Here is a 17029-nt window from a genome sequence, read left to right as displayed (position 1 = left end):
ATTAAAAAAAATTAAAAAGAAAAAAGCTTTATTATGATTTTTTAAAACCAATTCCCAATTTTTAAAAATTATAAACAACACATCCTTATATATAACTTTTTAAATTTTTCTAAGATCTATTCTGAGAAGATCTGCTGGATCAGTGGACAGAGAAATTTCACATTTGAAATCTTTTGCCCTATCAACCAAATGAAAGATACTCAATTGTAGTTGAATACTACTAATTAATTCAGGTTAACTGATGGGAAGGCTAGAGGAAAAATATTTTTGAGTTGACGTGAAGGTGCGTGGTTTTAGGTCATGCGAAGAAAGCAGATAGAGCACTGAGACTGTACAGCTGTTCTCAGTGAGCCAGAGTTGTCGACTCAGCGCTGCTGACCGTCACCCCGGGACCAGCAGCCACATGTGCAGTGAGGGCAGAGGACAAGGCGACAGTAGCCACAGCCACTGGAAACAGCTAGGACCCTGAGAGACGTAAAGTTCTTCTAAGTATGGTGACAAGGACGGTGTGGAGCTTGACTCTCCTCTGCACCAGGAGGAACACTGTCTGGTTCTAGTCTGTGAGCTGTGGGTCTGCCAGATTATCAACTACGTCCAAGTGAACTAGAGACAGTCTACAAGTGTTAGTGACAGCAAAGAGGAAGTTTCTTATTTTGTTCCTTGGGGCCCCACCACTGTGTTCTTACCACATAAGAAAGAAAACGACATTCACTAGCATTGTAAGTCAACTCGGTTTCAATCCAGTGAGCGAGACCCCCTGTTCTGTTAGGGTACATGGCACCAGCTGACTTGTGAGCAGTCAGCCCCATCCTGATTCTTATGTTCCCAAGATCGGGAGATAACGACAGTCTTCTGGCCCTCACAGACCCTGGTAGCTGGCTTACTCGTTTCCGTTCATTGTCCTCCACCCGCGGTCCACACCCAGGCCGGGCTGTCTTTCAGGGGAAGGCAGCCCAGCTGTCACCCTGGTGACTCCCATGGTTTCATAACACTCAGTGACTAATGCTGAGAGCCAATAATAAATTACCCGGTTCTTTAGCAGCCTTCTTACCGTCTCCGACTCTTGAAGGGTTCTAGAATGGCCTCCTTTTGTTAAAACATCCAGTAAACTATCTGCCATCACGTATGGATAATCCTGGCATGTGGCCAAAAACTCATGGATGCTGAAAGAGAGAATGTTGGGAAAGTCACTTCCATATGAATCAACTGTCGGCTTCATCTTCCCATCCCAGCCAACGGTTTCCACCAGACACGACTTAAATTTATACGCCACTGTGTAAAAATTTCTGTCTAGGTACAATAGCATACTTACAGCCTTACCAGTGCTAACTTTACCGTCATGAGAGAAGCAAACAAGATCAAGAACACAGTGAAGTGAAATGAAATGCTCCTGGGGAAACCGTCAAAGAAAAAGAAGACTTTCTCAATGACAGAGGCATCAGCGTTCAGTCCTGGACTTGTCCTGCCCTTCACTTCCTCCCTAAGGTGACCTTACTCACCTCAGGACTAACACATACACGGGGTCTCAAAAGTTATACCTCCAGTTTGGACCACACCCCTTGTATATATACACGTTTATTAGGATTTTAGAACAACATGGCACTCAGCAGACTGATGAACTGGTGACTCACCTGAAATCACTTGGAAGATCAGACTCTTCCCCATAGGTTGAATAGATTAGATCAGAGTCGTCCTTGCTGATATTTGCAAACGTGGAGTCGTAATGTGGAGCATAAGAACTGTAGGGTCCATAATTCAAGTATAACACTGTTGACAGAAATTAAGTACTGCAATACTGTTCTTTAACTTCTGTGTCAAACTGATTTTTATTTTATTAAAGATTATTCCCTTCTAATTTTACTACTTCAATGACTGGTATAACAAATAGAAGGTAGGTATTTCCCCCTCCTGGATCCTCATGAAGTCACAACTCAAGTGACTCCTCCCCCGAGGAAAGAAAGAACAAAAGTCATTTTGAATACTAGTAACTGATTTTTCAGTTTCTTCCGAAGTTAATAAAAGAGTTGATTCATACTGCAAAAATGCCACCAAAAGAGTTAGTAATAAAGCAGTAAGTGGTAATTACACTTTCCCCCCGCTAGCTGCTTGAGGAAAAGACCTTACCCGGAGTGACTTTGTTCCTTTTGTCCTCCTTGAACCCCTGCAAAGTATTCACTCCAGACTGAAGCCTTCCGGTTGTCATTCCCAGTCTCACAGGGCAGTAGCCTGGTTCTGAAACAGAAGACCGGGCTTGGTGTGGGAGGTGCACGTGGTAAGGAGGCGATGGGTGATCTGCAGGGTGTCTGCATGCACGCTGCTTCGTGCCATCCATGGGACTCTGTCCAGGAGGCTTTATTCACGTAAGAAAATCGCAGCTTAGCAAGGTAGGAATGTGGCCAGGCCCCAGACCTGGTCCTTTTCATTACCCTCTCCTGCTTCCTGGAATACTTTATAATCATGTTGCAGTTCACTTAAAAACAAAAATTAAGGATTTAAAAGTTGAAACCTGTGATGAAAGTAAACGAGTAGAAAAGCTTAGTAAAAGACTAGGGGACAACACCCAACTAAAGACAAGAACTCATGGTACATTCAGGAGAAGAATTAAGATCTCTGAGGCATACTTTCAATGCAGTGAGGAACGGTCCTTAAAGATGTGCTCTGTAAACCAGGAGCAGACCCCTGTAACTGGATGGACTCTGATATAAGCAGAACTGGGAAGGATGGTGGGTATGAGGAGAAAACACGATGTCTAGTGAAGAGTTCTGGTTTTTGCACCACGACCACCCTTGAACAGAGGCTATGCCACAGGTGATCAGCGTGAGGGAACGAAAGCACTTGCGAGAAACTCTGAACACCTAAATTGGATCTTCTCTCCCTCTTGGCGAGCAGTCTGGAATTTGGAAGAAGAACTTGGAAGTGAGCAGGGGCAGAGCTTCCACCTTAGACCAGTGCTCAGGCCTCTCAGGGAGCTGCTGAAACGTGAGGAGCCAGGGCAGCCTGGGCCACACCGACTCCAGGAGCTGCAAATGCAAGGAAGCAGAGCAAGGGCAGAGACAGACCTTGGACATGAAGAAAGGGGCAGATCTTAAGGTGTTACCTAAATCATTAATTGCATCCTTATCCTCTTAATTACCAAATTTTCACCACAGCTACACTAGAAAGAACAACATTCCCGATCTCGTGGCACTGACTCAATACCATATAAATTTCACATAAAACGAAAAGTTCACATAAAAGCAAAAAGTGAGTTTTGCTTTGCAGACAGCACTTTTCTTCTACGTGAAGGGATTCCGTCTGCACCTCAGGAGTGGAGGGAAACGCTGAAAGACACGAACAGGCTCCCCTCTTTAGTCCTCAAATGCATCCGGCTCTTCCCACTGCTTCAAAGTCTCTTACCTCCTATCCCTGCACTCCTTACTCACTTTTTGGGACCAACCTAAACGTCACCTTGCTAAGGAATAAGGAAGCCTTCTCTGACCCCCACCTGTGTCCCGTCACAGCTGCTCTTCTTCACGCGATTATTCTCATTGGCTCCTCCATTCCGCACCCCACAGACAAAAGGGGAGGGACTCATCTCTGTTCTGTTCCCTGCTGTACACCCAGCTCCACCTCCGGCACCCAAGACAGGCCTTGCCTGCAGCAAGAGGCAAATACTGGAGACTGTTAACTGAAGCGTCATTCATTTTTGTATCCCCAGTGATCTCTCTCATAATGGCGGTGGGGAAAATGGGTATTTATAAAATAGCATGCTCACATTTGCGTATCACAATATATGATTTTTCCTCTCAGGTGAATGACAAAAAATTCTTATATCAAATTTTAAAATTATTCCCTATACTACTACCATTAAAATACCTGAGGGAAATAAAAAACATGACGGAGGTTCTAAAGCAATGCTTCCCAACCTTTACAAACTTTCTACCAACTACAGTGAAAGCCATCACGTCAGCAGGTTTTTATTATTCCTATATGGTACTGTATGGCATACATATTCGTTCTAGTCACTGAAATTTAAGAAGTCAGTCAGATGTTTTATAAGAAGGTTTTGAGATACCTCCAGAAATAACTGAGCATACATACCATAATCTCTTTGAGCCAGAGTTAGAAACTGTAAAATTTTGGCTTTAATTGTGGGTCTGATATTCTGTATTAAATACATTTAAATTCCAGACTTTTTTTTCCCCCTGAGAGAGACAGAGTACGAACTGGGGGAAGGGCAGAGAGAGGGGGAGTCACAGAACCTGAAGCAGGCTCTAGGCTCTGAGCTTTCAGCACAGAGCCCGATATGGGGCTCGAACTCCTGAACTGTGAGATCATGACCTGAGCCGAAGTTGGATTCTTAACCAACTGAGCCACCCAGGTGCCCTGGGACTTTGTAGTTTAAAGAAAACTTGATCTATATAGAATCTACTTAAAGACGAAGTAAAGCTATTCATGCTATTAACATGAAATACATGATGCCTAGCCAAGTTCTTTGTGGCTGACAATACGGTTGGATTTCATAGCACTAGGCCTGCTGGTTTAAAACGTCACCCAGGTTACTGCCTGCAAAACAGCAAGTTCATGCACAGTGTGACCTGTGAACTCACCTCCTACAATGGGATCCACGGGATGCAGAAGCCCCAATGTTGTCGTTCCATCTGGTTTTCTCCTTTCAAATTCACACTGCAATGACCCAAAGTATCCAAATATCCTCAACAGTTTTATATGTACCATATTCATGTGCATGTACACATACATATATATGTATATATATCACACTACAATGCCCTAAATTTAATCAAACCAATATAGTAAGTTGCTACCATTACACTTAGATATTAACTTTCCCACCTGGCTCCATATACATAGGTGCTAATGGGCTGCAGAAATGAAGGTTAAGGAAACATGAGAATTTTAAAGAGCTACGTGGGGCCTTCAGGCCACTCTGTTTTGTCCCCTCTGTTAAAAAAAGGAGGATACTGGAGACCAGGGAAGGGAAGTGACCTGCTGGAAGTTATGTATTAATCTATTTGGTTTTAAGAGCAATGTGGTAAACAATGAATTCAAGAGACCAGAGTATAAATGCTCATTTGCCAAGTTTAGAACACATTAACTTCACTAAAAGCCAATAATAGAGAAAAAGGTTAATCATGTCCTTTATAAATACGTTATTAAATCTGCCTCGTCGGAGTGTTGTACTGAACAACTCTATGGCAGACACGGGCTACAAGTGCACAAGCAATGTGAAAACTGCATGTCTCAGACGACCAGTCAGAAGGTAGTGAAAAGAAAGGAAAAGTCCAATCACCTGACTGTTAACAAGCCGCCTGGTTAGCTTTCCTCCAGATTCCTTAACAATGCGGTCAATCTGCTCCTGCTCTCTTTCTAAGTTACTGCTCTTAGATTTATCTTCAAGCATATCTTTGTCTTTCCTGAAAACACACATTAATACTAAGTAAAAAAAAAATAATAAGGTGAAAACATTAAAATGAGTTCCAAATAGGGGTACAACTCAAAGGGTGACAATGGCACTACAATCACCAACTATGGCTTTGTTCCTTAGGGGCCTGCCGAGGGCCTGTGCCACACTCGAAGTAAAGCAAACCCGACACCCTGGTTACTTCCCTCCTTTCGGTATCTGGTGCTATTTGTCTTAAACATTTTTCTCAATACAGTCATCACACAAATGGATTCTACCTCAAACGTATTTTGAAAGCAGAGAGACATGGAATTTTCTTTTCAAAGCCTGATTTTTAAAACTTAAAATGAAATACATTTAAATTGTACAAATCTTAAAAACAGAACAAAAATATGTCACAAGTTTACTTTCTCTGCACTGCAACCGCAGAAATCCCAAGCCGCTCCCTAGAACCCTCTTCCAGAGAGGACAGTGAGGTGCGAGGCATGAGGGCCGCTGGCGAGAGGTGAGAGCAGGTGCACGCACGTGCGTCCGGCCACGCCGGCTACTGCTGGGAGGTACTGGTCCCGCCAGGCGATGTCTGGTGGACAGCACGCACCTCAGCAACAGTCCATCTGCTTAGGAATGGCTTTAACTACAGGTAACCTGAATCACTGTCTATGGAATGAGGTAACGAATACAAATTTTTTCTTAGAGTTCTATTTAAATAAGTTCACTGACAATGAATCCCTAAAGATAATTTCTTGATTTTAAAACTACTTTCATAAGAATATACATTCAGAACCATTGTTCTGAACTGTGTTTAAATGATTCCATATAGTGCCTTTATGAGAAGAGGAGGGTATCACATCACCAAAATGGACTTTCATGCCACAACCAACCAACCAACCACGGGCGGACCAGGACTTGGATTTCCCAAGGCAGGCACCGAATTAGTATTTTTCCCCCTTCCTAGGCTGAAAAAGACAGCTTAGCTTCAATATCCCGAAGATTCTTTACTTTTTGTTTTCCTTGCTGGGACCCTTGAAGGCTCGGGTTTCAGGGTCTCCGGAGTCTTCCCTTTCTCTCAGCCAGGAGCCGCTGTCCTCCCCACTCTGAGACTGGTCGGTTCTATCCTTCTGCTTTCGACTTTTTTGCAAGTCTGCCATGAATTCTATGCTTTGCTTCAGGCTCTGAATTCTCTCCTAAAAATATTCAAGAACATTCTCATTGTATGTTTGCCATTGATTTTTAAAGTAATGCATTTCTTTCTCACAATGTGAGTTCGCACTTAAAAGGGAAGAAAAGCAATTAAATATAATTATAACAAGAGAAATGCTTGGTGACCAGAATACAGTCTATTCCTTCAATTCAGATCATTTAATTTCCAACATAAGAGAGTGCTTTGCAACCTGACTACATAATCAAAACGTTCAGAGAAAGTATGAATAAATACTAGTAAGTATTCTTTGCAGTACTAAATTTAAAAAGCAGTATTTAATTTAATAGCACGTTAAAATTTTAGATTTCACAGAATGGCTTATCTTGTGAAACTTAAGAATTATCAGGTATTTCAAAAGCTAGATGATGTGAACATGTTAAGAACCCTTATACTCTGGTATCCTAGGATAATCACTGATGACTCTGGCATTTTACTCCGTGTGAAAACAACACGCTTCAAGGAGAATGAAAGGTTGCTAGTGTAGTTTCTTTCCCAGAAAGCATAACGTTCTTCTAACCAAAGAAGCCTTGTTTATATTTTGTGAAACATGTACTTAATTTTCCACTGCATTGATATGCTGTGAAATTTTCTTTGTGGTTAAGGGCTTGAGGTTTCTGGAGGCACGTTTGTTTCTAGCGACTACTCTTGCCTTCCAACTGAGCACTGTCCCTGGATAAAATATGGAGTGCAGTCTCCTTAGGGCTGCATGGCAACGGCAGGGAAGATTTTTGCAGAATAATAGAAACTAAGAACTGGAGAAGACCAGAGGTCATTTGAATAAGAACAATGTAGCCCAGAAATGCTACATGACTCACCTAAGGTCAAGAACCAGTGATGAAGTCCAGGCCTCTAGTGTCTCCTAAGGGGCTTTGGCTCATCACACTCTGCTATATTAGTAGTGCAGAATATGAGAGCCTCAAGAACATGGACTATTTAAAATTTTTTTTAAATGTTTATTTTTGAGAGAGAGAAAGACACAGAGTGTGAGCGGGGGAGGGGCAGAGAGAGAGGGAGACACAGAATCTGAAGCAGGGTCTAGGCTCTGAGCCATCAGCACAGAGTCCGACGCGGGGCTTGAACTCATGAACCGTGAGATTGTGACCTAAGCTGAAGTCGGACGCTTAACCAACTGAGCCACCCAGGTGTCCCTGGACTAGCTATCTTTACTGAACTTTTATCTTAAAGTAACCTTAAAACTATTAAAGTAATATATTTCATTGTAGACAAAGATTTAGGTAGAGGAGAAAAAAAAAAACACCTTGTTAATTTATCATTATTCCAGTATTTCTCTAAGCATTACACATATCAACAGATTGGCATTACGCTGAATATTTGGTAACATGCATTTTCTTCATTAAGAAATTACAAGCATGTGACCTCCATATCATTAAGTATTCTTTAAAGTGTTTTCAGTAACTATACATATATATATATATATACATATATATATGTGTATATATATACATATATTATTTTATCTTAGGTACCATGGTCTTACTAATATCCCGCTATCAGACATTTAGATTATCTCCAAGTTTCCACTATTACAAATAGAAGTCTCATGAACATCACTGTAAATGAATCTCTCCAAGAAGATCTCTTTAGGATAAATGCCTAGATATGATACTGTATGTAACTATACTTAAAAAAAAAATTCCTAGAAGTGAAAACACTAGGTCAACAAGAATGAGTATTTTTAAGGCTTTTGATATTTACTGCCAAACTGCTTTCCAGAATAGTTTTATTAATATACATTATATTACATGTTAGTGTATACATTATATATACACGTCAGTGATTGACAATTTCTCTGAATCCTTACCAAATTTAACAGTATTTAAAGTAATTTGCCAGTCTGAGTTTTAAAAATATGTCTATTTTAATACATACTTAAAAAAATATTAGTATGATTGTCTCTGTAACTTTTTATTGGCCGTTTGTGTTTTCCCTTGTGTATATCATTTAGGTAATTTCTCACCCATTTCTCTCTAGTATCTGAATCAGAGTCTGGCACACTGTTAAGTGTTCAGATCATGAAGTTCTCACTTATCTTTTTATCTCCATTCTTGGATTTTATAAAGAGGAGAACCTACATCAAAAACATTTTGGAATTCTAAAAAACATAACATGCACAGGGGCACCTGGGTGGCTCAGTCAGTTGAGAATCTGACTTCGGCTCAGGTCATGATCTCGCGGTCTGTGAGTTTGCGCCCCGCATCAGGCTCTGTGCTGACCACTCAGAGCCTGGAGCCTGCTTTGGATTCTGTGTCTCCCTTTCCCTCTGCCCCTCCCCCGCTCATGCTCTGTCTCTCACTCTCTGTCAAAAATAAATAAACATTAAAAACAATTAAAAAAACCCCAGAACATGCACAGAATTAAAAGAATTAGAGAAATTTTCTAAATTTCAACACAAATCACTGGAAAAAGTTGAATTTAATTTTCCTTTGAAAGTTGTCTTTTTTAAAAATAATTAAGATGTCTCCCAATCAGCATACTACTTATCACTTTAACAATATTAAATGACTAAAAGGGCTTGATTCTTTGCCATTAATGACAGCTAACCCCTGGTGCTTTCCCACATGTCAGGCATGATTCTAGGAGTGAAGTACTAGGCTGAGAAAGGGAACACTGCCTCCTGAGGTCACTCAGCATCTCGAAGGCACAGCCAGGCCCCGAACCTTGATTCTATTACTTTGTTTGTACTAGCACGCAGCATGCTAGTATTTATCTAGGAGAGCAAACAAATTATTCTACACGTGTCCTTTATAAAAATGTCTACTACTAAAAAATAAATAAGTAAAAAGGTCTACTAATAGTCACTATTTGTGTGTAAATGAAAAAAAATGATAAATGACTGTACAATCTTTACACTGAACATTCAAAACCAATGATCTTTTAAAAGACATCAATCATAGAAGGGTGTACTGGGCTCTCTTGGGAGCACGGCTGTTACAAGAGTTAACTCAGGTCTAAATTTAAACGTTTAAAAATCACTGTTGTAAGGATCCCTCCCACTTAGGGTGGAGAGGACAGTCAACAGGAAACTATAACACAGGATGGGTAGGGCTCCTCAACAGGAAGAGATCTGAAAAAAGGAAGACAACAGAGACAGAAAAGGGAAAGTGGAGAAGAATATTTATTTTCTGTGCTTCCAGCCATCCCATCCCTAGGAAAATTCAAGAGATAGTGGACTCCTTTGCATGTTATATTAACTACTTATCTGAAGAAAAGAAAATAATGGGAAATGAAAGTTGATAAATTTACTTGGAATACTGCAAATTCAACTTTCTCCTAAAACTTCAATATCCAGTTTTGGAGTAACTAACGACTGCACTTGCAGGATGCACTTTTACTTCAAGTGTAGTAAACGAGCATTTGCAGATTTTTAAATCTGGAATATGGCTTCATTCTGGATTCTGAACCTTCCTGCAAAGAGGGGTAAACAGATTTTGCCAAAGATGTGTAACTGGCTTACATTACAGGGTCTTAAGTCTTTAGGAAAGGGTAGGAACTGATGCTGTCTGCACAAGAATAATTGTCAATCCAAATGTTTTTCTTTCCCCAGTTAAATGGATCCAAGAAATCTTTTAGGGCCAAGCACACAGACACTCAGATATCTGCACACCACGACAATTCTTTCAACGTAAAAGTGTGATACAGATGATCACTACAACAACTGGAAAGCCATGTGCGGCTACACATGACTCATTCCTACTATCCTATAACTCTCCTGAGTCTGGGCCCAAGCTCTTAATTCTGATTTCCTTCTCATTCTTCCTGTCTTATACCCACTCGTTTCCTTCTTCGCAAAATCCCTCTCCTGTCTTGCTCTCCTTTCTCGTAGTCTCCTCCCAATTCTAGCTCTTATGGAGTTGGCACCCTAATGCTAGCAATCATCTTGGGAGATCACTCTTGAAACCTTCTTCCCCACACACGAGAACACTGGAGGCCCAGCGTGGTTAATGCCTTGCCTGAGGTCCACAAGTTCAAAGAACTCCAACTTCCTGCCATGGTAAGGTGCCAGGATCATTTCTGTTAGTTTCCCACCCTACTCAGAGCTGAGTAAAACCTCAAAGAACACGACTTATCTTGTGAGCTCTCCTTTTCTCCCAGCAGGTGCACAGCAATCACCTCAATTTACCCCAAGGCCTTTCCTCAAACCGTAGCTCTGAGGCATCCCGTGTCATTTTCTGCCACTAACCTGTTTTGAACACACGGTCATGTTTATGTGCTCTCATGAAGCTTGATGATGAAGTAAGTGTCTGTGCATGTGCACATGTTCCTCCCACCTCAACACCTTATTATGTAGCAGTTGTGGTCTTTCAAGGGACAGTGCTCCTGTGGGGAGGTGGCAACCAGCAAGTTACTGCTCGTTGAAATTTTGTTTCTTTCTACTGCAAGGAGTTCCTGTGCCTCACCAAGGCATCAGGGTCCATCTGTACAAAGGGAAGTAGACAGCTTTTCTCCTAAAAGCTCTCATAATTCATCTAATCAATCTTACCCTGGAATTCAGGGTGATGTTTCTTTCATAGCAAATATAAATCTATCTGGTGACTACCAATTCAATAGCCTCTAAAATAAATAATTAGTAGTGAATGCCAGTATTTATTTGCATCAATTCCAAATGAGAACTTTCCTGCTTTAATTTTCTTCTTTATGTGAAAACTTTTTCCCTTTAGTATTTCCTACTTTAATAAAATCTGCCTGTAAAACTAGTACTGTACTGGACTGGATCTCTATCAACTCTAACCAAAAAACAAAGGTATATAGATTTTATGTTATTATTTATGACAAAGAATTTCCTTTACCTGGCTGAGAATTTTCATCCCTGAGTGCAATAACTTCTTTGCAGCTTTATAATAAATGGTCTCGGGTTTGTTGTAAATCATAGCATTAGTACACATTAGTTTGAAGTTATCCTGGAGAGAGAATATTAAGAAGAAAAATGCATTTAAAACAAAACAAAGCATCCTCCTGTCTGTTTGAAATCATACAGGCCTTTGAAAAATTAAAAAAGATAAAACCAACAAAAAACCTTTCTTTCACTCTTTACAACATTAGTAACAATTTACTAAGTTTTAAGATTCACTAACAAATACTGCTAATTTAATTTAAATATTATACATTTCTTTCTAAATTCTTAGACATTTTATAATTAATTACATGAACCTTTAGATCCCAAGATGAAATATTTATTTATTTATTTATTTATTTATTTATTTATTTATTTATTTATTTATTTTAGAAAAAGGGAGCAAGTGAGTGAACATGAGAGCCAAGGAGTGGGGCAGAAAGAGAATCTTAAGCAGGCCTCACGCTCTGTGCAGCACCTGATGAGGGCCTTGATCCCACAGCCCTAGGATCACGACCTGAGCCCAAATCAAGAGTTGGATGCTCAACCGACTGAACCACCCAGGTGGCCCCCAAGATGAAATTTTTAAATGGGTTTCTTCACTATAATCTAACTACACAGAAAAAGAATTAGAAGAAAATACTTCCATTTAATAGAATAATCTTAACTGAGTTCATGTAATTAAAAAATACTACTCTTAGTTTTAAAACAAACATCGTAAGTTTCCGTTTATGAATTAAATAATTTCAAATCCTGATGAAAACTGGGACAGGGCTAAATTATCACAATATTTCTTAGAAATTCAAATTAACTGATCAAAAACACTAACACATTTACACTAATGTTAGTATTTGGGTACTATCGTAAGCTAAACATAACTTGCAGAATGCTGCAAAACCATGCCAATGTGCCACAAACCATACAATCTCGAGGAGTTGAAACATGTAACTAGAATAGCCAAATTATCAAAACTGTACTTTTGGGTTAAATTTCAAAGTACCTACATGTGCTGGAGAGCTCAATTCCACTGCATGTTTTCATGGTCAAGTAATTTTTTACTTTGTATAAATGTGACAGTGATTATACCAAGGCCTTACTGAGTTAAAATGGTAAAAGCCCAACAAAAAAGAATCCCTCTGAACAAACTCTCTTCCTCTAAATTCAAACCAAATATTCAAATCTCACTATTTAATAACTAGTGATGACAGCTTAGAATACTTACAGGGGATAAAAACAGGTAGATTTAGTATTATTTGAAAGCATGTGAGAAGATAGACTCAAGGGTCCCAAGAAATTTTGTTGTTAAATTTAAACTGGATTTAAATTGGATCCTCAGTGTCTGGCCAAGTCTCTTATCAGTTCAGAATTTTGCTACATCCCAGATGTTTAAGAATGTGATGAAAGCCATGGATCCATTCCTCAAGCATATATATGCACACCAAGTTGAACACTAAATTGTTCATGTCATTTTAGTAGGTTCCCCTTAAAGGCTTATCTGTGGCTTCTATCCGGGGGACCCCAGGTTAAGGACCCTTGTTACAGATAGTAGGAAAAACTTCTATTCCATTAAGAATCATTAAATATAGGGAGTGCCTGGGTGGTAAGCACCCGACTTTGGCTCTGGTCATGATCTCACAGCTCATGGATTCAAGCCCCACATTGGGCTCTGTGCTGACAGCTCGGAGCCTGAGGCCTGCTTTGGATTCTGTGTTTCCCTCTCTCTCTGCTCCTCCCCTGCTTGTGCTCTCTTTCTCAAAAATAAACAAACATTAAAAAAACAAAGAATTACTAAATATATATTTTGGGAAACAAGGCGAATGAGGGAGGACATCAGATGGCTATTACTTATACTAAATGACCACTGGGCCTATAACTGGCAAGAGAGTACTGGATCTGATAAGGCATTTGTAGATTCCATGATCTTAAGTGTCATGTGCTAGGCTTTACTGGACTTCGGGGTAATGGCACTTGGTCATTCAAAAAGCTGAATGACCTTTCTGCATATTTTCCATATAATTACAAAAAAAATCAAAAACCCAACTTGAACAGCCTAATGAGCTGAATAAGCTAATTAATATTACATTGGACTACTGGATTTTTCCCCAAAAGAAAACATACTCATGTAGAAAACTCTAAAACGTTGAAAATATTAGTTCATTCCACTTATGACAAATCTTAATCATTTGTGCAAAAACACTTAGGGGGCCCATTTCTATGGTCTCCTGTCATCGTAAGAGAAAGATCAGAAGAAAACTATTCACAAAAAGAAAAAAAAAACCTGTGAAATTTTTTCCCATTAAGCAATAAGAAGGTCAGAAATATGCTGAAATAAACTGTTCTAGTTTAATTTTCACCAGATGAAAAGTTGGGAAAGCTTCCATTTCTCTGAACATAATTCAGTTTTTTCAGAGTAAGTGGAATGTTATCTATGTAGTCAAGTGGATAGCTGGTTTTATTCATAAATTTTATTCATAAATCTCAACTGATACGTGGATGAAAAAAGGAAAAGGTAAAGATAATCTGTAACTGACTAGAGTCTAGTATTTAGGTCAGGTGAATACTACAACGTTCATGCAGAAAAAATAAAGGCAAAATAGATATTATCTAAACCAGTTCAGTTTGTGGTGGTCTGACACAGAAGATTTCAAAAACCACGTGGTTCCTTTTGAGGATCAAAATGAAAAATTTACCATTGAAATCAACATATGCCAAGGCTATTTAAAGATGGAAAACACTCCCATTGTAACATGAGACACACACATCATCCTGGTGGCTTATAGCTTCTTTATTTTTATTTTTTTAAGTTTATTTACATATTTCGAGAGTGAGCAAGTGAAGAGCAGAGAGGGAAAGAAGAAAAGAGAGAGAGAATCCCAAGCAGGCTCCTCGCTGTCAGCACAGGGACTGATGTGGGGCTTGAACCCACGAACCATGAGATCATGACCCCAGACAAAATCAAGAGTCGGAAGCTTACCAACTGAATCATCCAGGCGCCCCTTAACTTTTAAAGTTTTTAATCTCCTTCTTCTCTTTTGAAGAAAATATGCTCAATAAGTCTAGCCAAACTGAACTCAGAAAGCAACTGACTTTCATCAAACTAGAACATGTAATTAAACTTTTGTTGACTATTTTCTGGACAGGCCAACTTATCCTCTATTTGAGAGACATGACTAGAAACAGAAAAGGAAACTACTCTGCTACAAATTTAAGTATCAATTTTATCTGCACTAGTCTGAATTTAAAAATCAGATACTTTTTCATTTTAAAGGTTGAGAATATATATTGTAGAACATATGAAATTCAAAATTTTTCTAAAAATGTCCCAAAATAATAAAAGATAGCAGATGGTTTAGTTTGCCTGGTTGCCTATCAACAAGCTCTGAGACAAAAAAATACAAAGATTTTGGATATTAAAGTAAACTTAATTCTCTGCAAAATAAAAGGTCAATTAGAAAGTTTCCTAATACCAAACATGTAGATTTCTACCAAGATTTTGTACATACAGTATCCAAGACTCTCAATTGAAGACATGTTACTTTGTATCCTAAGTTCGTCTATTTTCCAATCACGACATAAATAACTACAGTTACCTTCAGTTCTTACGACATAAATAACTACAGTTACCTTCAGTTCTTCTATGGACTGGTAATCATTGTTCTTAATCTTTTCTTTCATGGTGCTAAAATCCATTGGATGCTTAATGATCATGGAGTAGCCGGGAGCAATAAAATCAGTCACAGGAAATGAAAAGAAAGCACTTGGGTCTTTTCTGTGAAGATACGCAAAGAGCAATCTTATTTCTACTACAAACAAATCTACTGGTCTAGGAGAAGTCACAGGAAAACTTTCAGATTTAAAAAGAATGTGTAGTATGCTAACATACTTTTCACTGAAAAGTGAAAGAATGATTTCAAAGACTAACAACTAATAACAAGGTGAAGATGTTTTACATACTAGTTGTACCTTTAAGACAGAGAATCTTTTAAGATATACATATCTAATTAGTTGGTAGCACCTCCCACATAGGGAAAAATGAAACAAAATAAAAAATCCAGACTAACTGACCAGTGTCTTGGCCTCTGGGACGTAAACCCTATGTACTTTTATCAACCATAGGGGAAAAGGCAGAAATAGTAACTATAAATGCACATCTGCAATCTTCCATGCTGATTTATAACTATAAGCTTGGACTCTTGGGGGGCCACAGGATTAATACATCTATGTAAAATATGTATATTTTCTTAATCAATGGATCCAACTTCTATTTCATCTACAGGGGAGAACTCAAAAACCTGATACTAAAAAGGTCCTCAAATTACCCCCAAACTTAAGAACCAGTGCTTTCTATCACAGGTTTTCAATTCTGGCTGTGCATCAGAACCAATAGAGGAGCCTTAAAAAAAAAAATTCTAGTTGGGGGGTAGGGAGGGGAGGAGGAGGCTCAGCCTAGACCCACGACAGAATCTTTTGGGAAGGAGGGCTGGTGCAGACATTGGTACTTGTACGACTGACTATTCCTATTAGTGTTGGAATATTTGGCATTGGTAACTCCAGTAGTGACAGGGTTGAGAACCATTGCTCTACAGTTAGGTCATTAGACTGATTTTTTTTCCTCTGGCAATTTGGCATACCAAAGTTTTCATACTGCAAATACTTATATTAATAAAAATGGTTTAAAAAATAATAAAAGCAGCAACTTTTAATATGTATTTACCACATGCAGACCCATTGATAAGTACTTGATTTATTTTATGTGTAATCTTTATAAAAGCCACACAGGTGGTGGTATCCTCAGTTAGAAATGAGAAAACTAAGGCTCAGAGGGCAAATCATTTGTTCTAGATCATAAATGTGATAAAAGATAGACTTGGAATATAACCTTAGATATTTGTTCTTCTTTAGCAGGATGCCTAAGCAATGAGATTCAAAAATAAAGAATAAGCAAAAATACTCCGTCTGGAACTGCTACATACAACTGTGTGCTGTCCACAGTAGTTACTATGAATAACAACACTAATCATCTCTGGAGGACCTCTTCAGAGCAAATTACCTACACCCCCTAAAATCAGTCATTTTAATATGGTCCTAATCAATTACATTATTTACCAGCACTTGCGCTGAGTCTTAAGGATAAAGGATCTCTACAGACTATTCAAAAACTGCGGCTCTGGGTTCTAATTCCCAAAGTGTTCTGAGAAATGTGAACATCCTTGGACTAAGAGAGACCTTGTTAAGTAGATTTCTTTTAAGAAATCTACTTAAAAGATTTCATTAGCCTACATCCTGATCATGTCATAAGAAGAAAAATTTAAAAGGCAGCCCCAACACTTCATAGTCAAGCATTCCAATAGAGTTGGAATACCTAATGCTTACCTGTTCATATTTTTGGGACAAACAGTGAATGACTTATTCAAGTGTATTTCTCAATTACTCTGTAACACCAAAAAGGGAGTGAGGCCACTAACTTCTGATCTTAACTGCAAAGCTGAACAGGTGTTGAATACAGATAGCACTAGAGGCTTTCACTTACAAAATGATTTATAATATGTTCTGGGGTTGAAACAGAAGTATAACA

At 39.0% G+C, this 17029-nt stretch overlaps 1 protein-coding gene across 2 annotated transcripts in view; it reads right to left on the bottom strand.

Moving 5' to 3' along the window:
* The window catches only part of BRD7 (bromodomain containing 7), a 37837-nt gene that overhangs the window by 5833 nt on the left and 14975 nt on the right, over positions 1 to 17029 (bottom strand). The window contains exons 5-12 of one of the 2 annotated variants that reach the window (XM_027044488.2): positions 15079 to 15223; positions 11411 to 11521; positions 6401 to 6585; positions 5291 to 5414; positions 4590 to 4665; positions 2125 to 2232; positions 1632 to 1767; positions 1028 to 1163 (exon numbers count right to left, since the gene is read on the bottom strand). In XM_027044488.2, coding sequence (XP_026900289.1) covers positions 1028 to 1163; positions 1632 to 1767; positions 2125 to 2232; positions 4590 to 4665; positions 5291 to 5414; positions 6401 to 6585; positions 11411 to 11521; positions 15079 to 15223 — 1021 coding nt within the window. The remainder of the gene's footprint in view (positions 1 to 1027; positions 1164 to 1631; positions 1768 to 2124; positions 2233 to 4589; positions 4666 to 5290; positions 5415 to 6400; positions 6586 to 11410; positions 11522 to 15078; positions 15224 to 17029) is intronic. The other variant, XM_027044491.2, reaches the window with a different exon arrangement.

The sequence above is a fragment of the Acinonyx jubatus genome, chromosome E2, assembly GCF_027475565.1.
Source record: "Acinonyx jubatus isolate Ajub_Pintada_27869175 chromosome E2, VMU_Ajub_asm_v1.0, whole genome shotgun sequence".
Lineage (NCBI taxonomy): Eukaryota > Metazoa > Chordata > Mammalia > Carnivora > Felidae > Acinonyx > Acinonyx jubatus.
The sequence above is the reverse complement of the archived record's forward strand: the minus strand, read 5'-3'. Positions and strand labels throughout refer to the sequence as shown.